Below are 26,396 nucleotides of genomic sequence, written 5' to 3'. Positions count from 1 at the left end.
GCAGCTGCCAGGAGCTGGGGTGGGGAGTGACTGTAACGGGCAACGAAATGTCCAGGAACTAGTGTAGTAGTTGAACGACTCTGTGAATATGACAAAAACACTGAATTGTACATTTTAAAAGTGCACTAGCCCTGACGGCCTAGTGGTTAAGTTTGGTGCACTCTCCTTTGGCAGCCCGGGTTCGGTTCCTGGGCATGGACCTACACCACTCATCTGTCAGTGGCCATGCTGTGGCGGCAGCTCACACGCAAAAAGAGGATTGGCAGCGGATGTTAGCTCAGGGTGAATCTTCCTTAGCAAAAAAAAAAAAAAAACGTGAATTTTATGATATGTGAATAATATCAATTTCTAAAAAGTACTGGAAAGGGACTGGAGACATTAAGTATTGACAACTCTTTTAAGGAGTTTTGCTGCAAAGGAGAGCAAAGAATTAGTGTGAGGTGTCAGGTTTTTGGTTTCGGGGGAGTTTTTGGTTTAAGATGGGAAGAATAACAGTACAATTGTAATGTTGATGGGCTCACCCTATAGTGAGGGGAAATAATGCCAGGAGAGAGGAGGACCCCCGAGATACCTTGGGGATACCAGTGGGGGCAGGGTCAGGGCACAGGTGGGGCCCTTGCAGGAGCAGGGACAGTCTCAGGGGGGAGGCAGGTCTGTGGGTGCAGAGACTGGGGGGTCCCCTTCCAGTTGCTTCCATCTTCTCCGGGAAGCAGAGGGACAGGTCCTGGGCTGGGAGGCAGGATTGGGGTGGAGTAGGGCTAAGGAGAGAGGACGGGGAAGGATCTCAGCCATGGGAGGAGTGTGTGAGCCCACCGGGCTCCTCATGACCCACCTGAGGCTCGTGGTCAAGATGGACAGAGACCGGTCAGCATGGGCGGGCTCCTCCAGCCCAGAGGAAGGGACCATGGACTGGAGGCCCCAGTGGGTGAGGGATCGTGGGGTGGAGGCCTTGAGCTGCAAGAACAGGGTGGGGGTGGGGGGCTGCAGCTGTTGGCGATGAGGAGCCCATGGAGGGACGGAGGGATAGTGTAGGGGGTGGTGGCTGAGAGAGCAGAACTCCCCTACAGGACAAGCCAGAGCTGCAGGGGTGACAGTGACCCCGGGCAAATGCTGTTGGGAAACTGGGGAGGATGGGGGAGGGGGAGGTGTGTTCTGAGACGTGAGCCTCCTCACAGGGAATTCGGGAAGGAGAGGAGCCGGGGGCACCCGCCCACCTCCAGCCAGCAGCTGGGGAGACTGAGTTCCTGATGGTGAGGAAGCAGGATCCTCGGGGGCCCAGGCACCTTCCACGCACTTCACGGGAATCAGCTCCCTTAGTTCTGACAGGGTATCCGCAGGGCTCTCCTCCAACATCATATTTCAAATGAATCCATGTTTTTCCTGTCAGCCTTCTTCACTGTCCAGTTTTTGCACCCCTACACCATAACTGGGAATACCAGGGTGTGGAGAGACGTCAAGATGGCGGTGTAAGCAGACTCTGAACTCACCTCCTCCCGTGGACACAGCCAATTTACAACTACTCGTGGAAAAATTACCCCTGAGAGAGAAGTGATGAGCTTTCCTAATTCTTCCACTGCTGCCCTCTCAAGTCTGTCTTCTCTTGATTTCTCGGCCGCAGTCTCCATTTAAATTGATGACTGAACCAAGGTAAACAAAATCTAACAATTTCAGTATCTTCACTGTCTGCATTACAGTTGTGTGGTTCTTCTGTAGTCATGATTTGTGTTAACACTGGGGCATTACCGAGTGAAAAATGGATAAGGAAACTTGATTCCAACATGAAGTTGGGAAGCCATGAGGGAGAGCTCTCAGGCATACAACACTCATCTGCATTTGCACAGTCCGAAGGAGGAAAGAAGATTCTGCATACCTCAGTAAGAATGTCCACAGCTTGCAGCCAATGAAAAGCTGCCACTCTGATCTGTTCTCCTCCAATAAACTTTTTTGTTCAACACAACCCTCCTCAATTTCCTCCCAAAACCTAATAAAAGCTGACCTTCCATTTTTCTCTTCAGACTTGCCTATGGTTCTCCATAGCCTGTATTTCCTGAACTGCAATTCCTCTGCCATTGCTGAATAAACTCATTTTTTTTGTAAAACAACTATTTTATTTTTGAGGATGACATTACTTGGTGATCAGAAGTAGGATCCAGAGAAGACCCACAACAACTCCAAGGCTGGAGAGCAAACAGGTGCTGGTACCCCACAGAGCCCACTGGCCTCACTGCTTTCTTGCCGACCCTAGAGTTTGAGGGTAAGTCTCTCCCGGATCCAAGCTCTGCTCTCTTTGGGTTTTGAGCTCTCTGACTTTATTTAGGATCTGTTTTTATTTTTTGTGAAGGCATTGTCCTTTTGGTGAGTACTCCTTTGTTTTCTTACTGGAAGCAAGCTAGTATTTCAGAGTAATTCCTTTGGAATCAGGCTATTGTGGAAATTAATAGCAAAAACCTCAACTAAACTGGACGGAGAAGGCCTGCAGGGGGTGCTCTCGCCCCATCACACGTGTCAATCACTCCAAACAGGAAGTACAACTACTTACTACTGAGGGAAGACTTCTCTCCCCACCCGGCAACAGCCTAGCCAATCAGAAACGCCACAGCTCAGCCAATCAGAAACGCCGCAGCTCAGCCAATCAGAAACGCCACAGCTCAGCCAATGAGAAACGCCGCAGCTCAGCCAATGAGAGGCCCTGCAGCTCTGCCAATGAGAGGCCATTGCCACCCAGATCTGTTTCTCTCTCCCAGCCCGCTCTCCTTTAGAACATCCCCTCCATCTCCCCAGTTTTTCTCTACAAAAGCAGCTCCCTCCTTTGTTCTGTGGATTTGCCTCTGGTTTGCCATATCAGGCACATCCCGAATTGCTATTCTTTTGGCTATTCCTGAATAAATTCATTTTGAGGGGGAAATAACTGGTGAATTTGCCTTTTTTTGTTTTTTGTTTTTTTTGTGAGGAAGATCAGCCCGGAGCTAACATCTGTTGCCAATCCTCCTCTTTTTGCTGAGGAAGATGGGCCCTGGGCTAACATCCGGGCCCATCTTCCTCTACATGGGACGCTGTCACAGCGTGGCTTGACAAGTGGTGTGTCGGTCCACACCCGGGATCCGAACCTGCAAACCCCAGGCCACTGAGGCGAAGCGCACAGACTTAACCGCTATGCCACTGGGCAGGCCCCTGAATTTGCCTTTTAAGTTGACATTATTTAGGAATTTTTCTCTTGCTTTCAGGAAAACCTCTGAGAAATGGGATCCCAGTCATCTAAATGCTCTAAGGGCAGCCCTCCTTGAGGGACCCCAGCCGGCTTTATGTTTAACACCTACGGTCCCTCCTCATGTACAATTTTAACTAAATGGAGCAACTTAATCAAAGATAGTTTAGAACTCCAATGGCCATTAGGGGACCTTATAATCTCCCCAAACTTGCTTTTCTCAGAACTAAATTAGAAGACCGCAGCTCTAAAATTAAACAAATTGAAAAGGATACCTATTTTAATTGGTACCTGGAGTCTTCCAAACATATGCAAGACTCTAAAACCGCCTCTTTACAACATACCATTTCTAAATTAACTGAGGTGAACAAACAATTGAAAGACGTCAAAATGGTTTCTGGGGCCTCATCTTCCCTCCCCGTCTTCTTTGTCTCTGGATATGCAGCAGCCACCTTGTGCTCAGGCTCTGCCTCTGCCATCTTCCTCTTTCCTTTCCAAGCTGTCCCTACCTCCTCTATACCCTCCACTCCCCCATTCTCATCCCCTCACTGAACTTCCCTTTTTCTCTGACCCTCTCCCCACTCCCTCCTCCTCTGACCCTATCAGAACCTGCCCCTTTAAAGTTAAGCCCTCTGAAGTTCCGACTGCTAAACCCTTGATTTCTTATGCTCCCTGGACTAAGGCTGAACTATGAGCCATAGTCAAAGACTTTCCTAAAGTAACTGAGGATCTTCATAGATTTGCTGAAGAATTTAACATAGTTATTCAAACTTCTGAACCCGATTTCTCAGATTTATGTCAATTAATCCACATGCTTGTCAGTGAAGGTCACACCCAACATTGGGTGAAAACTGCCCAGTGGGAAAATCCTGAAAGGGATTTAGAAAAACAGACTTCTAATTTTTGGCAGGATGCCTGAACAACTGCCAGAGAACTTCATCAAACAATTACAAAAGCTTTTCCTAAGCCTGTTGATTGGAACAAAATTCAGGCTTGCATGCATAAACTTGATGAACCTGTTCATGACTATTATAATCAACTTCAGATTGTTTTTAAGGAAAATTCTGGTGTTCCTTTAGATGTTGAATCCACTTGGATAGCCATAAACTCCATGTTTATAACGTGCTGAACCAGGATCTTTCTCTTCTAGTTAAAAGGATCAGGATGGAATGGAACTATGTCCACTCCAAATTCAGTTAATATATCAAATCAGCTCGCCTGCACCCTAGAGGATGCAACTAAAAGGAAGACCACTAAGATCCTTAATTTCCCACTACAACAAATGGAGACCTCTAAACAAAATCAAAACCCTCCTGGCCTCTGCCATTATTGCAAGAAGCTGGGACACTGGAAAAGGAACTGTTATAAGCTGAAATGCTCCAAACATCTTCAGCCCTCTGGCTGATCCTTTCAACATCCTCCCGCTTCCCAATAATGGGACTCCGAGGAATCACAGGGGCTTTTCCCAATCCTTCTTCTTTTTTTTTTTTTTTTTTTTTTTTTTAAAGATTTTATTTATTCATTTTTTTTCCCCCCAAAGCGCGAGTAGATAGCTGTATGTCATAGGTTCACATCCTTCCAGTTGCTGCACGTGGGACTCGGCCTCGCGTTGGACGGAGAAGCGGTGCCCTGGGGCGCGCCCGGGATCCGAACCCGGGCCGCCAGCATCAGAGCGCACGCACTTAACCGCTAAGCCACGGAGCCGGCCCCCCCAATCCTTCTTCTTAACTAACTTGGAGAAACAATTCTCCAGATTGGGACTGAATTTCTGTCTGTCCTTATTGACACTAGAGCTACACTCTCGGTGCTCAACTCCACTGTTATTAAACAGCCCCTGCCTCGGAGAACTGAAACAGTTCAGATAGTGGGGTCTCATACAAACCTCAACAGGTCCCTGTCTCTAAACCTATCTGCTTTTGTTTAGGCCCTCTAAATGATACCCACCTTTTTCTCCTTAGTTCCTCTGCCCTTATTCATTTATTGAGCTGAGATTTCTCAGGGAAATATCATGCTGGAATTTCTTTCTCCCAAAAGGGGGAAATAATTCTATAATTTGACAGGAGCAACCAAAATAGTCAACCAGGTGAATCAAATGACCCTTCAACATCCTTTATTTGCTCCGTCTCTGACAGCACTAGAGCTAATTCCAAGGACACTAACTAGTTGTCTTGTTGGATCAGCTACCACCTTCTTCACGGGCAAAATCCTCAACTGATATTGGCAGAATCCACAGTGTACCTCCTACTAAGATCCAAATAGATCCCTCAAAGCCTCTCCCCAGAATCCATCAATATCCTAAAAATAAAGAGGCCCTCCAAGGTATTAAGCCAATAATAGAAGGCCACGAGGCCCAAGGCACCATTATCCCCTGCACTAGTCCCTGTAATGCCCCTATTTTATCTATGAGAAAACCTAAGGGCCAAGGATGGAGATTTGTCCAGGACCTCTGAGCAATCAAGAATCCTGTCATCCCTCATTGCCCTGCTGTTCCTAATCCCCATACTTTATTGGCCTCCATCCCCACCGAAAGCAAATTTTTCCCGGTGGTTGATTTACGTAGTGCCTTCTTTAGCATCCCTGTGGATGAGGCCAGCCGCTATCTCTTTGCTTTCATTTGGGAAGGACAACAATATACCTGGACCGTAATGACCCAGGGTTTTAACGAAAGTCCTTCTTAGTCTTGCACATCTTAAAAGCTGATTGAGGGCCGGCCCGGTGGCTTAGTGGTTAAGTGCGCACGCCCCACTACTGGCAGCCTGGGTTCAGATCCCGGGCGTGCACCGACGCACCGCTTCTCCGGCCGTACTGAGGCTGCGTCCCACATACAGCAACTAGAAGGATGTGCAACTATGACATACAACTATCTACTGGGGCTTTGGGGAAGAAAAAAAGGAGGAGGATTGGCAATAGATGTTAGCTCAGAGCCGGTCTTCCTCAGCAAAAAGAGGAGGATTAGCACGGATGTTAGCTCAGGGCTGACCTCCCTCACGGAAAAAAAAAAAAAAAAGGTGATTGAGATGAGGTAAAATTTCCTGGAGGTCCTGACTTACTTCTCTGCTCCCTTTCCCAAGCCTCTTCAGAGGAGAACAGCATCCACCTGTTAAAACGTTTAGCCTTAAAGGAATACAAGGTTTCCAAAGAAAAACTGCAGTTTGTTCAAACTTAAGTTTACTATTTAGAACACCTGATCTCAGATCAAGGGCTACATTTAGATCCAGATAGGCTTCATGGCATCCTGAACTTACCAAAATCCAAAACCAAACACCAATTGTGAGGATTTCTCAGACTGGCCAGCTATTGTCAGAACTGGATTCCAAATTTTTCTCTCATGGCCCAGACTTTATATGCCCTACTAAAAACCATCAAACCTGACCCAATTACTTGGGAAGATCAGGATGACCTAGCTTTTAATACCTTAAAAGAAAGCTTAATAAATCCCCCTCTCCTTGAACATCCCGATTATCAACTTCCTTTTTTCCTTTCTGTGTACCAAAAGAAAGGGAATGCCCTTGGGTATTCACCCAAAAACATGGGGACCACCATTGACCCATAGAATATGATAGCCAAAAACTAGACCCTGTGGCATGAGGATACTCCCTTGCCTCAGAGCCATTCCTGCCACTGTCCTTCTGGTTGAGGCCACAGAGGAACTAGGATGGGATCCCCTTAACCGTCTTTGTGTACATGCTGTTGAAGCTGTTCTTAACTCTCACCATACACAATGCCTTTCAGCCGGTCGTCTCACCTCCCATGAAATCCTCCTGCTGACTGCTCCTCCCATAACCCTTTCTCTCTGTAATAGTCTTAACCCCACCACCCTGCTTCCTTCCTCTACGGACGATACTCCTCACGACTGTTGGACTCTGACACATCACAGACTCCTTTGGATAAAGCTGATTTCTCATGGTTCACTGATGGTTCTTATTTGAAAGGTGAAAACAGCAAATATTGTGCTGGATATGCAATTGCAACTCCTTTTGAAGTCATCGAGGGTAACACGTTTGCCTTTGGCTACTTTGGCCCAACAGCCTGAATTATACGCTCTTACTTGGGCCTGCATTTTAGCCAAGGACAAAATCGCCAACATTTACACTGACAGTAGATATGCCTTTGGAGTGGCTCACAATTTCACAATGTTATGGAAACCACTGGTTTCCTCACTTCCAGCGGAGACAAAATTAAAAACAGCCCTTATACTCAGGAATTATTAGATGCCATATTCTTGCCTGCTGCTCTGGCCATAATCAAGGTCCCTGGGCATTCCAAACTTGGCTCCCTGGAAGCTAAAGGGAACCACCTCACCGATATTCCCACTAAGAACGCTGCTCTCAAGGAAACCAATAGCCATGCCTCCAAATCCCATGGCCAAAACTGCTACTGTTACCTCTTCTCCTTAGACGGGAACACTCTTATCCACATTTCCCAATCCACTGCAGAAGGGGAAAACCTCTCCGACTGTTGAATTTGTCACCAGAAACCTCAATCTGTCCACAACAGCAGTGACCCCTTACTTCACCCCATAAGTAATTTCACTGGAATCCCAAATGCCACTGCATGCCTAAACTGCTCTGCATGCCTCTTTTATAAGGTTAGAATTCTAAATCTGCTTGCCCCCATTCCTTGCTTCAATTTAACCCAACCCTGGAATGGGAAAACTAGACCCATCGAATATATAAAAGATACTGCAAAGCAGCAGCATAACCCACACCGTTTGCAGGCTTGCCGTCCGACCCATGTATTTGGGTAGTCTTCCGATACATAATAATACAGTATTTGAGCCTTGGCTGAATGACGCCAAGTTCTCTATATTGACCAGTGGATTCATAAATGCTGATACTTATGAGGAAGCTCTACGTTTACTCCCGGCTACTCTTTTATATGTGAAGGCTTCAGCAATGGCCCCTATGCTTGGGCAACTCATTGGCTTGACAGCTGGGGATAAAAGGATAATGCGCTCTTGCTGTATTTACTGTTCTATTGTCTCTTCAGAACAAATCCAAGGCCTCCCATTGGTCCTCCCCACTAAACTTTCACAGTCACCTCAAAAGAGAACTCCCAGGAGAAACACCTGATTCTATCTCCTCCTCCCTGAGAAGAGCATTATTCCCTCCTGCTGGTTTACGTGCCAATGAACATATGATCAGAAATCTCTCTCTGACATTAGGAGAACTTGCAGATTCTGCTGCCAAGATAATAACTGCCCCACAAAGATCACCTGATTCCTTAGCCAAAGTGCTTCTAGACAATAGAACAGCTCTTGATTATTTACCTGTTGAACAAGGAAGTGTTTATGCAATAGCAAACACTACCTGTTGCACTGGGGTAAATTCTCTGGGGAAGCAGAAACTCAACTACATAAAATTAGAGAATAAGCTCATTGGTTACAAGTCTCACCTGACTGTCCGTGGTCTTTTGACTTGTTCATTTGGTTACCTTCAGGTCTAGGGTCACAGTTTAGAACCATCATACAAACTGAATTTGTCATATTGCTTTTAATTTTGTTTTGCATAATCATTTTGAAGTTTTCTACTTATTGCCTGTTGATTCTCTGCAGAAATGATGCACCAAATAAAGTGATGATAATCCAGAGTTTCGAAATGATTTCCAACACTTAAAAGCAGAAAATGCCTGAGAGCCCCTCCTTCCGCCTTCCTTACTGTTCAAATGTGGCCTCTATGGCTTCCAACCACCACATGCCCTCCCCAACATAGGACAAGACTCTCGGGAAAGGTCTTTGCTGGCAATGAGGGACACAGGAAAAAGAAGTTTGATAAATAAATAAATAACCAGACTCTTGATCAGAAATGCTTTCAGAGAAAGATTGATCAAAAGGGGAAATGTGAAAAATACATAAGGAAAGTGGAGTCAGGAAGCCATGGGAGAGCTCTGACGCTCATCTCAATTTGCATAGTGTGAAAATTAATAAAGGGAAAACCTCATTTAAAATGGAGTCAGGAAGCCCTGTAGGGGGAGCTCTCAGGCACACACCACCATCTCAACTTACAATTCTGGGCAGGAAGTTACCTACTTTATTACCCCAGCAGGAAGAAGGAAGACTTTCTGCTCGCCCAGCAACAAGCCCAGCCAATGGGAAAACACTGCAGCTCAGCCCACGAGGAGCCATCACAACCTCAGACTCCTGCTCTCCTCCAGTGGACTTCTGCTCATCCTCTCTCCTCCCAACCCCCTCCTTTTTCACTATAAAGTAACATTCCTCTCCTTTGCTTGCTGGGTTTCCCTGTGGTTCCATCATAGCTTGCTCCAGGACTGCAGTTCCTCTGCTATGCCCCAATAAACCCATTTTGCTGGTAAAATAACTGGCTGTTTTGTTTTTTTAAAGGCCAACGATCGCCAGCAAGAAGAAAGAAGAGGGCCAGCCCCATGGCTTAGCAGTTAAGTGCTCACGCTCCACTACTGGTGGCCCAGGTTCAGATCCTGGGCTCACACTGACGCACCGCTTCTCCGGCCATGCTGAGGCCAAGTCCCACATACAGCAACTAGAAAGATGTGCAACTATGACATACAACTATCTACTGGGGCTTTGGGGAAAAAAAAAGGAGGAGGATTGGCAATAGATGTTAGCTCAGGGCCAGTCTTCCTCAGCAAAAAGAGGAGGATTAGCACGGATGTTAGCTCAGGGCTGATCTTACTCACACACACACACAAAAAAACAAAAACCCTCCTCAATTTCCTCCCACAGCCTAATAAAAGCTGAGGTTCCCTTTTGCTCTTTGGACTTGCCTATGGTTCACCGCAGTCGGTATTTTCTTAATTGCAATTCCTCTGCCATTCGTGAATGAACTCATTTTGCTGGTTGTCAACTTAAAAAGCAAATTTGCCTGTTACTTTATCCTCAAAATGAGTTTATTCGGGATTAGCCAAAACCCTTATAATCCCGGATATGCCTGCTATGGCAAACCAGAGGGAACTCCAGAGAACAGAGGGAGCTGCTTTTATAGAGAAACGGGGGAGAGGGCGGGGCTACTCTAAAGGAAAGCCCATTGGGGGAGAGAAACAGATCAGCATGGCAACGGCTTCTCATTGGCTGGGCTGCGGCGTTTCTGACTGGCTGAGCTGTGGTGTTTCTGATTGGCTGGGCCGTTGCCGGCAGGAAGAGAAGTCTTCCCTCAGCGGTAAAGTAGTTGCACTTCCTGTTTGGATCGAGGGACTGGCGTGCTGGGGGGAGCGCGCCCCCTGCAGGGCGCCCGCCCCGTTAGTCAGTTTCCCTATCGGTCTCACGGGGTGCAACAACTATTTCATTTTCAAGGATGACAACCACGACCTGCCTCGCGCACTCCGGACCTCAGTTCCCCCACCTGGGGGTAAGCGCCCACCTGCCCCTCTGGTCTCTCCCAGGTGTGTCCCCTGCGGCGCCGGCTGCCGGCATGGCGACCCCAGACCGCGGGCCTGGCCCGAGGACGCACAGCAGGAGGGCCAGGGCTTCGGGCGGGCGGGGGCGACAGCGGGGCCGAGGCCGGCCAGGCCGCCGCTCGTCCACGAAGGGGCGCGCGGCTGAGCCGCACCCGCTCCGCAGCCTCTCTGCCCAGCCCATCCCGCGCCCGCCGCTCTCGGCCCGGGATCGCTCACCTGAGCCGGCGGGGTCCGCCCGGAACCTTCGCCCGGCCGCGGCAGCGGCGTCAGCAGCGGGCCCGGACCGCTTTCCCCGGAGCACGGAGCCCAACGCGGCCGGCGCGCGCACAGCTCCGGGCGGAAGCCTCGAGGGGCGGGGCCAGATAGGAAGGGGCCGGCCGCTAGCTGGGGGCGTGGCCAGGCCGGCCGCTAGCTGGGGGCGTGGCCAGGCCGGCCAGGGAGGGGCGTGGCCAGGCGGGGCGGGGTGGGCCGACTCGGGGAGGGGCGTGGCCAGGACGGCTGGGGCGGGGCGCCCGGCCGAAGGCGCGTCGCACCTGGCACGCACCGACGCCCCGCGCCCAGTGTCCAGCGCTCCCTGCACCCCAGCGGCCTGCCCAGCTCGGAGGGCCCCCCAGCCTCAGCCCCCTGCCCGGCTTGGAGGGTCCCCCAGCCCCTGCTCTGCGGTCCTCGGCCCGGTCCTCCCACCGGTCCCCTCACGGGACCCCACCCCGCCGGCCGCGCCCGCCGCGCCCCGACCCGGAAGCGCCGACCTCTGCTGCGGCCGGCCGTGTCCTCGCCGCCATGCCCTCGCTCGGGGACCAGGTGCGGGACTGGCACCAGGGCGCGCAGGCCGTGGCGCGCGGGGACTGGGGCTGCGCCCTGCGGCTCTTCTCGGGCGTCCCGGAGCCCCGCGCCAGGATGTGCTTCAACATGGGCTGCGTGCACCTGCTGGCCGGGGACCCGGAGGCTGCGCTGCGGGTGAGCCAGGGGCCTGACACCCGCGCCCGGGACTGGTCGCAGAGGGACCTGGGGGGGCTGATCTCTGGCCCTGGGGGCCTTACTTACCGTGCACCGGGCCCATGAGCGGTGCGATAAAGACCTAGCTGCAGGGGTGAGTCTAGGGCCCCCCGCCCTTCCTCCCGACGGTCACCTGGGGGGGACCCCTGCTCTTCCCCCTGATGGTCACTTGGGGACGTCTCCCAAGTGTTCTGCCTCAATGAACACCTATGGCACGGGGGAGCTGTGTGGTCGGGGGACCCCAACCTGAGCTGAGTCAGGACCAAGATGGGGGCCCAGGGCTCCCTCACAGCCTGCACTATGTGATGACCATGTGCCAGACTCTACAGCCATGGGGAAAGGTCTGGGCGAATGCTGGCTCAGGTGCTAACACACTTGGAAACTGGCTTGAGGCTGGATGCTCTGGGAAGGGGCTTGCCTGCCCCCCAAGGGATAGGTTTTGGGGCAGGGGCTTCAGCAGACGCCTGTGGTGGTGATGAGGGGCCAAGGTCTGTCTCACTGGTGCCCAAAGCCCAGCTCTTAGTGCTCACCTATCTCCCAACCTGCTCCCCAAAACAGAACCAAAAGCTTGGGGTGCATGGGCACACACACACCAGCGCAGAGCCACTCTGCCCTTCAAATTTTCTTTTATTTATTTATTTATTTGTGAGGAAGATCTGCCCTGAGCTAACATGTGCCAATCCTCCTCTTTTTGCTGAGGAAGACTGGCCCTGGGCTAACATCCATGGCCATCTTTCTCCACTTTATATGGGACGCCGCCACAGCATGGCTTGACAAGTGGTGCATCGGTGCGCGCCCGGGATCCAAACCGGCTAACCCCGGGCTGCCACAGCGGAGCGCGCGCACTTAACCACTTGCGCCACTGGGCTGGCCCCGCCACTCTGCCCTTCAGACGCTTCGTGTTCATCACAGTGATGCATCTTCCACGGGTGCATGATGAAAAGCCGGCAGCACCCTGCCCATTGTTCCTGTCCCCAATTCCGTCGGCCGAAAGAACCGGGTTCCCACGGTTGTTCAGACGATCAGTGACAGCCACCTGGAAAACTACACAGATGAAAAGAAAAGAGGATGAGACGTTATGGAGAGCAGCAACGTCAACTTCTTGCAAAACTCCACCATTGGGAGAAACTGGGCAAAGTGTACAAGGATTCCCTGTCACTTCTTACATCTGCGTACGAATCTACAATTCTCAGTAACACTTTCAGTTTTAAAATGTTATCCAAGAAAGGGTTTACAATCACCGGACACCAGGTGGTTCAACAGTGAGTCACAGGTGTAAGGCTGGCCCAGTCATCGCCTACTCAAACTGTGATTTAACTGGAGAGAGGAAACAGGTCGAGGGCAGAGCAGTACGCGTGTTAAATTCCTCTCTACTCAGAGGAGGAGGAGTACTGTCTGAAGTCAATAAAATTCAAGAATAGAATAGGTGTATTGGTTGGAAATATGGAGATTTTAAAAAGCAGATGGAACGGCTACAGTTAATGAAACTGATGATCTCTGAGGAGCAGGATAGGGTGGGAAGGGGTGTTGCTGGGGGCCAGTCTGTTGATCTGAACCTTACATAAGCTTTGGTTTGGCTGCTCTGTGTGGGGAGATAGCAGACGGGTCTCGCGGAGTGGCCTCCCTGCATCAGTGGCCCTGTGTCACCTTCACCCTTGGGTCAAACTCAGTTCAACAAGGGCCCCCCACAGCCAGATTTGTTAGGGTAAGACCAAGACACGCCTCCTGTTGCCTGTGTTTAGCTGATGGCTGCTATCCTCGTTAGGAACAGACGACGTCATTTCTGAGTCCGTTTAAGGAAAGGCTGTGCTTTACACACATAGTAAGACTTTTGTGTTTTGTTCTTTCTGACTCTAATAGATAAGAAGTGTGTCATTTTGTATGAACTACCAAAAATAGGATTTAAAAAAGACAAATCTTGCATAACTGCATTCCCCAGAGGTAACTCTTATTAATGCACTGGAGTATTTCCTTCTATCCTTTCTCCTTGTCCTCATGGTAAACAAATTGGTTTGTGGCACCACCTTGCTGTGCTCTGAGCCCGTCACAGGGCACCTCGGGAGCTCAGGCTGCTTTAGGTGGCGGTGGAGGAACCTGAATGGTGCCAGGCGCTGAAGGCCCCGGGCCGGTGCAGCACGCTTTCACCTGCAGGCGGCTCTCACAGGGCTGACGGAGTTCCTTGGCCCATCTCTGGTCATCCGTCTGGACTGTGTGACACGGGGGAGGGGGTTACAGACCTTGGCGTTCCATGGGCATTTTTGTCCCCAGGCGTTTGACGAAGCAGTGACCAAGGACGCCTGCATGGCTGTTGGCTTCTTCCAGCGAGGGGTGGCCAACTTCCAGCTGGAGAGGTGAGCAGAGAGGGGCTCGTTCCTCCTCTGATGGCCCTCTGTCTCTGCCGAGTCCATTCTTGTGTTCCGCCTCCGCCTCTCTCCCCATGGGTCACCCCCTCTCACTGACCCCTCCTCCTGGGGGAGGACGCTGTGGTCATGCTGGAGTGGGACGGGGGCAGAGCCACGCAGTGACCCTTGCTCTGTGCTGTGGGCATCCCCTCCTTTGCTGTAGCAGGGAGGTTGTGATTATGCCCATTCTGCAGAGGCAGAAACCGAGGGTGGGGCTGGAGGAATGGTGTGTCCCAGGACACAGATGGTTGGGGTCCTCACTGCTCACAGGCTCTCTGCACCGTGGCCCTTCCTGGAGAAGGCATCAGGGCTGCAGGACAGGCCTGGCCTCCACCCCTGGCCTGGCCCCCAGGACAAGCCCCACAGAATGCCCCACGCAGGGCAGGCAGGCTCTGGGGGCCACCTCCTCCCCTCCCAGGAGCCTGCCTGAGGGAGAAGGGGATTCTGGTAGGGGCTGGGGATCTTCCAGGGGGACTCCGCAGGGGGAGGCCTGCGGGGGATGGGGGGCCTGAGAAGCAGGAGGGAAATGACCAGGGCACTCTGCACAGCTGGGTGTGGAAGAAGATCTGGGGTGCAGACAGGGGCCCCAGGCAGGGGAGTGAGATGCCAGAAGTCAGAGCTAGATCCGTCCGAGCTAGGCATCACCTCACACCCGAGACGCCCCTTGTGCCCTGCACAGCCGTGTCTGCATATTGACCCTTGACCCATTCGTCAGGACTTGAGTGCCCACCATGTGCTGAGACCTGGGTGACCGCCTCTGCCCCCAGCAGGTGTTCCTGGAGCCAAGGGTGGGGAAGGCTGGGGCAGGGCTCAGCCCCTTTCCCTGCGGCCGCTGAGGGCCCCCCACACCTGGCTCTCCTGCTGCCCACAGGTTCCAGCAGGCCCTGTGCGACTTCCGGTTGGCCCTGGCACAGCTGAGGGGTAATGCCACCATTGACTACACGCAGCTGGGCCTGCGGTTCAAGCTGCAGGCCTGGGAGGTGAGGGTGCGCTGGGCTCATGCAGGGAACTGGCCCCCAAGAGGTGGGGCAGGCTGGGGGCTCTGGGGTGCTGTCTGTGGGCAAATGGCCCAGGTGGTCCTTCCAGGCCCCGTCCTCTGGGTCCTGTTGTCTTGTTACTGTCACAGGTGGGGCCATGTTGAGTGGGATACTCCCCTGGCCAGAAGTGCCCCCAACCCCTGCTGTTCACTCTTCGGCCCCGAGGAGGCTTAGGGCTGCAGGTGGGGGCCACCAGGAGTGCTCCGCCAGGAGAAGGGCAGGGGCAGGCAGAGAATCAGCAGAGAGGTGAAAGGGGGATGGGGTCGGGAGGGAGCGCAGCTTGGCCGGGGGCCCCTGGTAGGGAGCAAGCGTGGGCGTCCGCACCCTCGGTGCTGTGCGTGGCTCTGTGCCTGGCTGTCTGGGACAGTGTTGGCACTGAGGGAGGGGCATAGGGAGGAAGGTCACCTCCCAGTGCTCCCAGCACTTCTGGAAACACAGTGCCTCGGAGCCCTCTGGGAACAGCCTGTGTCGCAATAAACAAATTGTGGGAAAGTCCCGCCAGGTGCGGGTCCACAGCCGCCTGTGTCCCCCGGCCCAGGGCACCGAACAGAGCAGGGCAGGCGTGGGGAGCTGGCCTGCCCATGACCCCACCAGGCCCTGTAGCTGGATCTCCAGAGGGCAGCCAGCTGGCTCCGGGAGTGTGCTGTCACCTTGCATGCAGGCCGTGGGGACAGAGGGCCATGGGAAGGGCCCGGTGGGTTTCTCCCCTCCCCTGACACGAGGCCAGGTTGGCGAGCACATGCCGTCCCCACAGCAGTGAGGGGTCAGTGAGGACGGTCGGCTCCCAGGAGCAGCGCGGTGACTTTGCTTCTGCCCCAAGCATGTCCTGGCTGGCGACAGCCTTAACCCAATCCACTGTGTCCCTCCAAAGGTCCCTTCACGTGGGGGAGGGGACGGCACAGAGAAAGGGGTTCCTGAGACGCACCCCAGACTCGGAGGGGTACAGTGAACAGGACAGCACAGGGAAGACAGGGCCGTGAGGGGGTCTGGCCAGACGCAGAATGGGGTGACACAGGCTGAGAGGATGCTCCAGAGACCCAGAGCAGAGAAGAGCCAGAGCGATGAGCTGCTCCAGCTGGGGGTCTGGAGAGGGAGGCCTGCTGGGAGAGCCTGGCACCAGGGCGTGACGGCCAACTGCCCTCCCCTGGGCCCTCTGCTGCTGTGGCTGGGGAGCTGGGGGCTGGACCAGGGGCGGAGACAGGGGTGGGGTTGGGGACGGGGCCAGGGCCAGCGGGGGTAAGGGGGGGGTGTCGTTGGGGTCAGTGGGACTGATCTAGGAGTGGACCCTGCTGTCACCTCCCACCTCGCTCCCAGGTGCTGTTCAACGTGGCTGCAGCGCAGTGCGGGCTGGGGCTCTGGGCTGAAGCCACCCGCAGCCTAGAGGAAGCCATCTCCAAGGGGCCAGAAGGGGCCCGCGACGATCTGGACACTGCCCTGGACCAAGTGCAGGTGAGGGGGGCAGGTGAGAAGAGCCAGGCTGCCCCCACCTCAGGCTCCTGAGCCGACTCAGGTCGGCTTGTGGGGCCCATTGCCTGCAGTGTGGGGCTCCCATCTGAACAGCCCCTCCAAGACCAACTATATGAGATGACGAAGCCTCTGGAGGGAGGCGGCCCGTGTGCCCAGGTGTGGGGGCTGGGCGAGGCCTTCCCATGGGCTATGGGAAGTGGGTGGGGGGCCCCAAGCAGGACCTCTGTTCCAAGGCTCAGGGGCTCCTGCAGCCACGGGCCTGGTCAGATGCTCAGGTCAGCCCTGGCCGGACCTCCTCCAGAAACAGGCCCTCATGCAGCCTCGGCGGGTCCCCAGGGGCGAGGTCTTTCGGCCCCACAGGCGGCACCTGGAGCACCTGGAGCCCGTGGATTTCCTGGGCAAGGCCAAGGTAAAGGGGAGGCAGGGGCTTAGGGGCCAGCAGCGCCCAGCAGGCCAGAGAGGGGCAGGTGGCCAGGCCATGCCGAGCTCACGGGGTGTCCTGAGCTGCGTTCCCAGGGTCACAGAGGGACTAGTCCATGTCATTGGGTGGAGAGTGGGGACACAGCCGCCCTCAAACTGCAGATGTGCCTGGGCTCCTGGGGTCAGGGGCAGTGTCTCCAAGTGGGGCTCACAGCTCTGGGACTCTTGGAACCTGGAGGCGGAACCCACCAGAAGGGGGTTGCAGAGGGGCGGGCTTGTGCCCTCTGGACAGCAAGCCCAGGCAGTGCTACCCCTGCCCCACCTCAGCCATGCTCTTCTGTCCTCACTGTCTCTACTGCATCTCTGCCTCAGAGACGAGATCCCAGGGAAGGCCGAGGCAGGCTGGCCAGGGCCACGCCATGCCCACCCCAGGTCAGGGCCGGGCAGCACCACCAAAACCACAGGATGGTGGGGAGCAGCCGGCCCCCAAGGCAGGGGCGGAATACAGGGAAATGCGAGTTTCCTTGGTGCCTTCCGCACTTTGGTGTCGAGCTTGTGGCCCAGGGGTCACTCTAGGCTGTGTGTGGCCGTGTGCAGCCACTGGTGAGGGCACAAGCTGCAAACACCACGTCTTTGCAAACGTCTTCTGGCAGGGCGGAGGCTGGTGGAGGAGGGCCTCTGCGCTGCATGCACATCAATCTACAGTCTGCCTGTCACAGCAGAGGACTGTTTCTAAGAAACGGAAATACTTTAAAAGTTGTGCTAAAAATAAGTTAAAATTATCAGCACAGCTGTTTTCCTTTATCAGTCTTATTCTTCCCACCTCCCAGCCCCGCCGTGGTGGTCCGGCAGACGGGAGACAGGGTACGGGGAGCCAACATCATGGGCCCCTGGAGGGTGCGGCCAGGCGCCCCTTGACCTGGCCGTCCCACTGCTGTCCTTCACCAGGTAGTCACCTCCAGCGTCCACGACAACCAGCACAAGAGCACTGGGCCCCAGCGGCCCCAGGTGGGTGGGCAGCCTTCCAGCCCAGACTCCTCCTCTGGCGTACTGTGGGTCAGAGGGCTCCAGACCCTTCACTGTCAAGGAAGGGAAATGCTGAGGGTGCTGAACTGAGGGTGGCTGTCCCATCCCGTGTGAGAGTCTGTGGAACCATGTGGTCTTGCCTTGGGGGAGTGACACCATGCCCACCTGCCTGACACTCGCCCTGGGCATCTGCGTCCTGAGCGAGGACGTCACTCTGTGCCCACAGGTTCAAGATGCTGATGGTGAAGCCATACCCGGGGCTGCCCCACGGTAGGAACTGGCCTGTTGGGGTGGAGGACCTGGTGTGAGGCGTGCATTTCAGCCCCTGAGGCTGGAGCCCCTGTGCAGACCCAGCGTGGCCACTCCTGGCCAGGGTCCAGGGTTGTCATGTCCCCTTTCCAGATTGAAACTGGCTGGAGCCCTGGGTGCCAAGGAAGGGGCGTCCAGCCCCTCTCTCTCTCCCCACGTCCCCATTTGTCCAGAGCCTCGGGGCACACTCAGTGCATGCTCCTGGGGGAAGAGCCCTGTGCCTGCCTCCCATAGAATTTCCCCTCAGGCCTCAGAGGGGAACAGAGACCGAAAGTCGCCATGGCTCCGGGCAGCACCAAGGATTGGAGCCGGAGCACCCGGGGAGGGTGCAAGCTGGACTGTGGGCTGACACGAGCAGCCCCTCGGGCACCACCAGACCTGGGCCCACAGGTGGGGCCACTCCGACGGGGGGTGCTCAAGGTTGCACAGGGTGTGGGGACACAGAGCAAGCCCCAAACCCTGGGCCATGCTCCACACTTCCCTCTTCTCCATGCTCCGGGCTCCTCTCAGGCCCACCTTTCATGGAGGCCCTTGGCCCAGAGGAGGTGGCCCAGGCAGGCTGTGTCAGGGAGGAGCGAGCCCTGAGAATGAGGGCTCCTCCTCCCCTCAGAGCCCACAACACAGGCCTCTGCAGAGCTGGTACCCCCCGTGGCTCCAGGCCGCCCCCCGATGCAGACACGGAAGTTGGCTCTGGCCAGGCAGGGCAGGCTGACCACTGTGCACCAGTCACCTATGATGAGTGGGTGAGTGAGGTGGGGCCGGGCAGGGCGAGCAGGGTCCGCAGTACTGGGAGGACCCACCACCCCAGGCTGAGCGTGGGGACTAGCCACAGCTGGGCCCTGTGAGGGTCTCAGGGCAGGGCAGGCGGCTTCGTTGCCCACCAGGGGTGGGGGACGCACTGATGTTCATAGGCGCATAGACAGGGGCCTGGCAGTCCTCACTCCTCCCCGGGCTCTGGGGGGGCTGGGCCTGTAGCCCTTGCATCCTGGCCATGGGGCTCCCACCCCTCAGCCAGGTTGCCTGTCACCCCAGCCCTCCTTCCTGGACATGGGACAGCCCAAACGCCCCGCGTGCTGGGATGAGGCTGAGGAAGAAAGGGACATAGGCCTCTCATGGGCCAGGAGGCCTGAGGAGTGCGGCTGACCACTGCCCACAGCCAGCGCCAGGAGCTTGGGGTCTCCCGTGCACAGAGAAGGCGGTTAAGTGTAACATTCGGTTTATCAAAGGACACAATCAAAAAATAGATGGTTACCCTCAGTTTCTGTTCCACTGACGTTCAATTAACTCGAGGTGAACAGATTAGCAGCCTTAAAAGCAGTTCATCCCCGTTACACCTGTGCTTGATGAAGTCCCACAGGCCATTCAAGCTGCATTTACTAAGTTCATACATTGGCTTTTTAAGCATTTGACCCCCTGACCTAACAGGAACAGCTTCCTAGTTGCTTTAACCAACTAGTGAATCTGATGAAGTCTACACGCATCGTTTACAAACGTGGTCAAACTCTCAAACCCCCTGGATCTGAGTCAGGATCTGAGTCAGCCGGTCAGTGTGGCCCAGACCGTGGGCCCTGCTGGGGTGTCTCGCTGCCCCTCCAGCATGCCCACCAGTTAGTGGCCAACACAGGGATGAAGTCCAGCTAGTCCCTGGCCTCAGTCCTCAGCCTGCCAGGATCACTGGGGACCACGCAGCTGGAGCTGCCGCCTCATGGTGGGCTGGGGACAACGGGTCAGTCCCCACTGGTACAAGACAGCTAGTCTGTAGTCTCCAGGCCTTTAGGGACCTGGTTCATGCCCTGAATTCCTGCTCACCACTGGCTCTGCTGGGACGGTGTCCGGGCACCACCCCTGACAAGCCCCAGGCTACGAAAGCTGCCCCCATCCTCAGGGCCCCACCCTTGCCCATCAAGGTGAGGCCTCCACTGCCAGGCCCCACCCCAGGCCCAGCAGAGCCCCCAGCCTGTGGCTTTCCTTGCAGAGGCCCCACGTGGAGCAAGTTGGCCAACAGGTTCCTCCAGGTAAGGGTGTCCCGACCGCAGGTGGTGGGTGGGACACTCTATGGAGGGAGCCCCAGGCAGGCATCTGTGGGGCCTCTTTGTCCCCAAGGAAGAAGCGGCGGCCTTGGCCTCCTGGTGGGCCCGTAGTGCCACAGCTCCTCTAGTCCAAAATGTCCCACTTTGGTGGAGGGGGGTGGTCACCTGAGTCCCTGCTCTATCCCACTTCGCAGGGCTGCTGGCGGCTGGCGGGCCAGGCCCCAGCCCCTCTGAAGATCCCACGGGTGCTGAGGTAAGAGGCCCTTAAAACCACTCCCCACTCCCACTCCCCAGGGACGTGAGGGCCCCGGGGACTCCAGCTGATGAAGCCTTACAAGCCCTTAGCCCCAGCTCCCTCCACCCTCTCAGTCCCTGCCCGAAGCCCACGCTGGCCGGGCCCTGGGCACGAAGATCTGGGGCTTCAGAGACCAACCACCGCCTTTCTGCCTGGTCCCAGGGTGTGGCTGCAGAGGACGCCGAGGCCTTGGCGACCATCACGGTGCAGTGTGCCTTCACCCTGGCCCTGAAGGCCCCAAGAGGAGTGGACGTGTCCAGCCTGCGGGCCCTGCTGAGCCAGGCCCTCCCTCACCAGGCTCAGCATGGGCAGCTCAGGTGGGCTGGAAAGCCACCCCCTGCTGCCACTGAGCTGAGTGGGAGGTGGGGCAGGTGGGCTCTGAGCTGGACAGGGGGGTGAGGGGTAGAGGGGAACTCTGAGTTGGGCAGGAGGGTAGGGGGTCTGAGCTGGCCTATCTCAGCCCCGGCCCAGGGTGGAGCCCCAAGGCAGCAGCTGGAAGAGGGGCTGGGTGCATCAGAGGCTGCAAAGGTCAGAGGTCAGCACCTTCTCCACAGCCCCCTACCCCCACTCTGAGGAGTCTCTTTGCAGTTACCGAGACCCCAGTGATGACGGGCGCTGGGTGCCCCTCCTCGGGGAGGAGGCATTGCAGAGGGCCTGGCAGGATGCAGCTGGCGGCCCTGGGGGGCTGCGGCTCCAGTGCCGGGTGAGCCTCGGGAGAGTGCGGGTGGGTCGGGCTGCCGTCTCGGGGAGGCCCTTCTCCCAGTGCCTGGCCTGCCATGGAGCCCTGCCCTCTGCTGCAGGGAGTGGGCCGCCGGCCTGTCCTCTACCAGGTGGTGGCCCAGCACAGCTACTCTGCCCAGGGGCCCGAGGACCTGGACTTGCAGCAGGGGGACACTGTGGACGTCCTGTGTGAAGGTAGAGTGGGCAGCCACCCTCTCCCATCACCCTGCTGGGCCTGGGGCGCCAGGGTCTCTGTGCGACACCGTGTGGTGCCCTGAGGAGCCCTGACGCCCCCTTGCAGTGGACCAGGCATGGCTGGAGGGCCACTGTGATGGCCGCATCGGCATTTTCCCCAAATGCTTCGTGGTCCCGGCTGGTCGATGCCTGTGAGGAGCCGCCCCCCCGGACCCGGCAAGGAGATCACCCTAAGAAGTCCAGCAGCAAAGAGGGTTTTAATAAAAGCATTCTGCCCCTCTCCAAGGTGTGGTCCATATTCTGCTTCCGAGAGTGTGGGGTGAGGCTGCTCCAGGAGAAGAGCCTGGACACTGCCCCTCAGGCAGGCCCACCCCAGGGGTCTAGGCTGGGCCCCTTCCCCCAGCCTCCTCCTGAGGCTCTGCCAGCTCCTGGAGACCCCAGGGCCCACTGCCAGCCCCTCCCAGGAAGCCAGGCCCCTTCTTGCTGCAGTGGTCACTCCCCACCCTCAGGCTCAACCGGGGCCCCGCGTCCCACTAATTCTGCAGTCACACAGCCCTGGAATGCCACAGGGGTCCAGGGACCCAGCGTGGGTGCAGAAAGGCGCCCAGTGGCCTGGGAAGCACGGTGGAGAGGGGACCCAGGGGTGCCAGATGGGGGGCCACAGCGCAGCCTCCATAGCCAGAGCGACCCTGAGGGCAGAGCCCACAGGACAAGGTCCCGGGAGGCCCCGCAGGGGTCAGGGACTCAGGAAGGCTCCAGCCAGCTAAGGCGTCCAGGCTGGGGCGGCCCCCCTGAGCTCTGGGAGCATCAGGCAGCAGCCCGGCTTAGTCCTGCGGCCAGAGGAGCTGGACTGCAGCAGCTCCGAGAACGGCCACGAGGGTCAGCACCATAAAGACGACCCCGGCCACCCAGACGTTGTAGCTCTCTGCCCGCCACTGGGCAGGCGCCTCGGCTGGGACCATGTTGGTCAGGTTCAGCATGTAGCCCAGTGTCCAGCCGATGTCGGTGCCGCCAGCCTGCGGGACACACTGGCCAGTCAGGGCTGCGGGCAGCTGCCCCAGAGCCCCCGACCCTTGCCCGGGGGCCATCAGCCGGGTCCCCGGGAGGCTGTCACCTGCTTGCGGAACTCGATGCTGGGCCAGGTGTCCTCACTGAACCCATAGCCCTCGAGCAGGAGTGTGAGGATGTACAGCCCCGAGGCGCAGTAGTCGCGCAGCCAGCGGTCCTGCCCAGGTGAGCTCGCCTCCACCTGGGGCCAGGAGGTGAGGAGCCAGGTGAGGGACCCCCTCCCGGCCCCCCGGAGGCTGGTCCCATCTAGGGGCGTGACCCTGGGTCTCCTGACTGCAGCAGGGGCCAAGGCGCTGTCCTCCCTTCCTCCGGCTCCCCCCAAACCTTGCTGGCCACACTGCCCGGAATGGGGTCCCACCAGTTCCCTGCTCAGTGAGGTCTGCGCCTCAACAGCTGCAGCACAGGGAGCGGGCGGTGGGGGGAGGGGGCGGCCCCGGGCCCACCCACCAGCTTCCAGGGCCTCTGGCAGAACTCCCAGACACTGGCATTGACGGTGGCCAGCGGCTGCCTGGACGTGAGGTTCAGGAAGTGGAAGGTGTAGTGGAAGTTGGAGAAGGCCTGGGGGCAGGGAGGGGAGACGGGTGGGCCTGCACGGGGGCCAGGCCCAGGACAAACCAGGTTAAGTCCCCATCCCACCCCCACTTGGGGGCCCAGAGCCCCCGTGTCCCGCCTGTCCAGGGCTCACCCTGGGGCCACCTGGGGTCAAGCCCCTGGGGCTCCAGGAGGAAGCTGGGACCCTGGGGGGGCGAAGTGTGGAGTGCTCACGTAGAACTGGCCCCGCACGGGGGGCTGGTAGATCCCGTTGAAGGCACAGTCTTCTTGGCCCTCGCAGCTCAGGAAGTCAAAGAGATCCCGGATGGCTGAGACGCAGGCCCCGGGGTTCCCGGTGCCTTCCACACTGAGGTTCTGGGTGAGGTCTAGGGGGGCTGTGCTGTGGACACAGGGCGACTCGTACAGGGAAGCCAGGGACAGTGTGCCCTGGTAGCCGCTGTGGTAGCATGGGTGGCGGACCAGGGGTGCCAGGCTGCTCTGCAGGGAGGATGGGAGGCGGCCTTGAGCTCCAGCCTGGGGCCACGGGGCCGCCCCACGGCGCCGCCTCCTCCTCCGTGGGCCAGCCAACCTGCACCAGCCCAGCCAGGAGCCTGTTCAGCATCTGGTCACGCCCGAAACAGAGGTAGCTATGGGTGTAGACGCTGTGGTCGTAGCCGTAGAGCCGGAGGGTGGCCTGCGTGTTCTTGTGCAGTATGGGGCCTCCAGGCACGAAGGTGAGCTGGGTGGAGGCCCCACCCATGTCCAGGGCGCCCACCAGCGTCCCCTCTGGAGGCCGGATCCATTCTCCAGAGAAGGAGTACTGACCAGAGACAAGGGGCACTGAGTCCCAGGACCAGCCACATTGACCCACAGCCCCTGGTCATCCAGCCCCCACCCTGGGGCTGCCTGTGGCACCTTGACCAGCATGCCCAGGACGTAATTGATGGTGATCCAACCTAAGGCACCTTCGTCCTGCCCAGCCAGGAGCTCAGCGCCCCGAAAGTCCACGGGAGACTGGCTCAGGACCCGGGTGACCGCCACAAAGATGTCCCTCGCCTGAGAGCTGTTCTTCTGGCTGGGCAGAGAGGATCAGGGGCTGAAGCTGGCTGGCAGCCTGCACCCCCTCCACCCTGCCCTGGGCCTTGAGACCACGGCTCTCACTTGCTGCTCCTCACGGACGTGCGCAGGCCCCACACCAGCCCACCTCACCTGAGCAGCCTCATGCCAGCCGTGGCCCCCAGGAACATGGGCGTTTCCTGATGCTGAGCCTCTGGGATCAGTGCCAATGCCTCCTCCAGGCAGCCCTGCAGGCTCTCACCAGCCTGTGCAGGGTCGGAGGTATAGGAGGAGATTCCAGGCCCTGAAACACAGCACCCCAGGTCGAGGCTCCAAGGCCTGAAGGCTGGCAGGGCTGAAAGGACCTGTGGTAGGTAGTGGGGGGCCCCCCAAAATATGTACCCCCATCCTGACACCCAGAACCTGGGAATGAGACCTTATTTGGATAACGGATCTTTGCAGATGTGATTAAGTTAAGGATCTTAAAGTGAGATCATCTTGGATTCCCCAGGTGGGGGCCCTAAATCCAATGACTGGCGTCCTCATGAGCGAGAGGAGAGGGAGACTTAAGACCCAGAGGGAAGGCATGTGAAGTTGGAGGGAGAGGCTGGAGCGATGCGACCACCAGCCCAGGGACTCCTGGAGCCCCAGGAGCTGGAGGAGGCAGCATGGTCTCCGCAGGCTCAGGCGGGGACGTCTCCAGAGCCCTGGAGGCAAACGCAGGCTCTGGCCCAGCACCCACTGACCAGCTGTGCCACGGTTGGCACCTCACTCAACCTCTCTGAGCCCCTTTTCCTTTAGGTTGATTGCTGACTTGCCGAGGGATAGAAACGTAGCTCCCACCTGGCTCCAGCCTGTGCCACCTCCCAAACCTCCACCCAGCTGGGAATCCCAGCCAGCCAGCGGTTGGCAGCTCCCAGCGTGCGTCCACCAGTGATGGAACTGCCCACTGACCTTCCACCTGGCAGGCCAGGACCTGGCTAACCACGCCTGTGTTATTCTCCTTATCTGCCGGCCACTGATACACAAAGAGGGACGTGTGGGAGGACCCGGCGTCGAACACGATCCCGAACTGGGGATGATACCAGGGTCAGGAGGTGTGGGGGCCGGCACACCACTCAGCCACCCAGCCCATCCCTGCTCGGGTCCTGCGGGCATACCTTGGTGTCTGCAGGCAGGAGGACATTGGTGGCCTCCACCAGGATGAGAATGAGCGTGGTGAGGCCTGAGGCCGCGGCAGCCCCCAGCAGGGCCGTGAGGACCCGCTCCTTCCAAGTCAGTCCCATGGTGGGGGCAGGGCTGGCACCTGCGGGGGGGTGGGCAGCAGTGGGCACCCAGACTCCACTGGCTGCAGATGCTGCCGCCCTGGAGGGCCACTCCGTCCTCCCTGAGGCCCGGACGGCCCACCTCAGCTGGGTCAGCGGGCAGGTCCCGAGACCAGGCCACAGCCTGACGGGGTTTGGGAGAGCCCCTCTCGAATGCCACATCAGGACCAGTGGAGCTACCCCCTGTTATCTGGGCAGCCCCGCTCTCTGCACTCCCAGGACCCGCTCCGCTCCCTCCCCCACCACAGAAGGAGCCCCAGCTCTGCAGGTCAAACACTGGGGACCCGGGACCCCACTCTCCCACTCACCTGCCTCCTCTCTGTGGCTCCCCCCAAGGAGCCCTGAGGTCAGGCCCGACCCAGGTGGGGACAGGTGACCACCGGGATATCTCCTTGTTGCAGGCGGCCCCCCGTGTAACTCGACGAATCAGCCCGTCCCGGGAAGCACGTTTTTTCCACTGAAGGACCTTAAGGCCGGAGAGTTTGGAACAGAGACATCTGGTTTCTATTTGAAAACCCAACCTCAGGTTTCTCTTATCTGATTTTGAAACTTTTTAGTTGGCCGCAGACAGTCCCTCCCACGGCTGACCTGGGAGTGCAGTTTGCTCGGCGCCGAGGTGCCCAGCTCAGTGGCTGCGGCCCCTGCAGGACCCTCTCCAGGCCCCAGAGGTCCCCGAGTCGGGCGGTGCACCCAGGGACACCAGGAGCCTTGGGCCAGCCGGTGCCACTGCCCAGAGGAAGCCACCTCTGAGGTCTCCGGACCGGGAGACTCATGTGATTTTGTATCATATCGCCTGTCCCGCCAGAACGCCAACATTCCTAACGTGTTTCATCCACACGGGGCGACGGAGGGACCATGGTGCATCTGTCCTGGGGCTCCTGGCCAGACGGGCACAGGCTGTGTGGGTTATGATCCCATTGTAAGGAGGGAAGACCAGGACTGC

General features: G+C 57.2%; 3 protein-coding genes across 8 annotated transcripts in view; 1 reads left to right on the top strand and 2 right to left on the bottom strand.

Annotated features, from left to right (window-relative positions):
- Positions 1 to 10,905, bottom strand: part of EXD3 (exonuclease 3'-5' domain containing 3) — a 106,304-nt gene extending 95,399 nt beyond the window's left edge. For all 3 annotated transcript variants that reach the window (XR_015548895.1, XM_087418689.1, XM_087418690.1), the window contains exon 1: positions 10,793 to 10,905. The gene's annotated coding sequence lies outside the window, so the exon portion shown is untranslated. The remainder of the gene's footprint in view (positions 1 to 10,792) is intronic.
- Positions 10,906 to 11,097: 192 nt separating this feature from the next.
- On the top strand, positions 11,098 to 21,750 carry NOXA1 (NADPH oxidase activator 1). 4 transcript variants are annotated; one of them, XM_087418698.1, is made up of 14 exons: positions 11,098 to 11,533; positions 13,841 to 13,923; positions 14,846 to 14,954; positions 16,326 to 16,460; positions 16,780 to 16,887; positions 17,847 to 17,906; positions 18,151 to 18,194; positions 18,844 to 18,976; positions 20,209 to 20,248; positions 20,458 to 20,516; positions 20,721 to 20,875; positions 21,147 to 21,261; positions 21,359 to 21,473; positions 21,580 to 21,750. In XM_087418698.1, exons 1-14 carry the CDS (start codon positions 11,357 to 11,359, stop codon positions 21,666 to 21,668), a joined length of 1,422 nt encoding a protein of 473 aa, XP_087274824.1. In that variant the 5' UTR covers positions 11,098 to 11,356; the 3' UTR covers positions 21,669 to 21,750. The 4 variants fall into 4 exon arrangements, with proteins under 4 accessions (XP_087274824.1, XP_087274822.1, XP_087274820.1 ...); XM_087418696.1 differs by lacking the exon at positions 11,098 to 11,533 and adding an exon at positions 11,675 to 12,744 and having other exon boundaries at positions 21,419 to 21,473; XM_087418694.1 differs by lacking the exon at positions 11,098 to 11,533 and adding an exon at positions 11,675 to 12,744.
- ENTPD8 (ectonucleoside triphosphate diphosphohydrolase 8) lies at positions 21,719 to 25,416 on the bottom strand. Its single transcript, XM_004423697.3, has 9 exons — positions 25,289 to 25,416; positions 25,083 to 25,200; positions 24,282 to 24,432; positions 23,988 to 24,147; positions 23,662 to 23,892; positions 23,307 to 23,570; positions 22,989 to 23,099; positions 22,588 to 22,722; positions 21,719 to 22,489 (listed from the first exon to the last, which is right to left on the bottom strand). Exons 1-9 carry the CDS (start codon positions 25,412 to 25,414, stop codon positions 22,298 to 22,300), a joined length of 1,488 nt encoding a protein of 495 aa, XP_004423754.3. The 5' UTR covers positions 25,415 to 25,416; the 3' UTR covers positions 21,719 to 22,297.
- Between the last annotated feature and the right edge of the window lie 980 nt (positions 25,417 to 26,396).

This window comes from Ceratotherium simum, chromosome 29 (assembly GCF_057802395.1).
Source record: "Ceratotherium simum simum isolate JZ-2026a chromosome 29, ASM5780239v1, whole genome shotgun sequence".
NCBI lineage: Eukaryota > Metazoa > Chordata > Mammalia > Perissodactyla > Rhinocerotidae > Ceratotherium > Ceratotherium simum.
Note: the sequence above shows the minus strand (reverse complement) of the source record. Positions and strands in the feature narration are given on the sequence as shown.

Coding starts and splice junctions, on each gene's coding strand:
- NOXA1 (XM_087418694.1), top strand. CDS start 12,487: ATGCATCTTCCACGGGTGCATGATGAAAAGCCGGCAGCACCCTGCCCA. Junction 13,924..14,845: donor GCCAACTTCCAGCTGGAGAG/GTGAGCAGAGAG, acceptor TGCTGCCCACAG/GTTCCAGCAGGCCCTGTGCG. Junction 20,517..20,720: donor AAGATCCCACGGGTGCTGAG/GTAAGAGGCCCT, acceptor GCCTGGTCCCAG/GGTGTGGCTGCAGAGGACGC.
- ENTPD8 (XM_004423697.3), bottom strand. CDS start 25,414: ATGGGACTGACTTGGAAGGAGCGGGTCCTCACGGCCCTGCTGGGGGCT. Junction 22,723..22,988: donor GCCAGAGGCCCTGGAAGCTG/GTGGGTGGGCCC, acceptor TCCTGGCCCCAG/GTGGAGGCGAGCTCACCTGG. Junction 22,490..22,587: donor GCATCGAGTTCCGCAAGCAG/GTGACAGCCTCC, acceptor TGTGTCCCGCAG/GCTGGCGGCACCGACATCGG.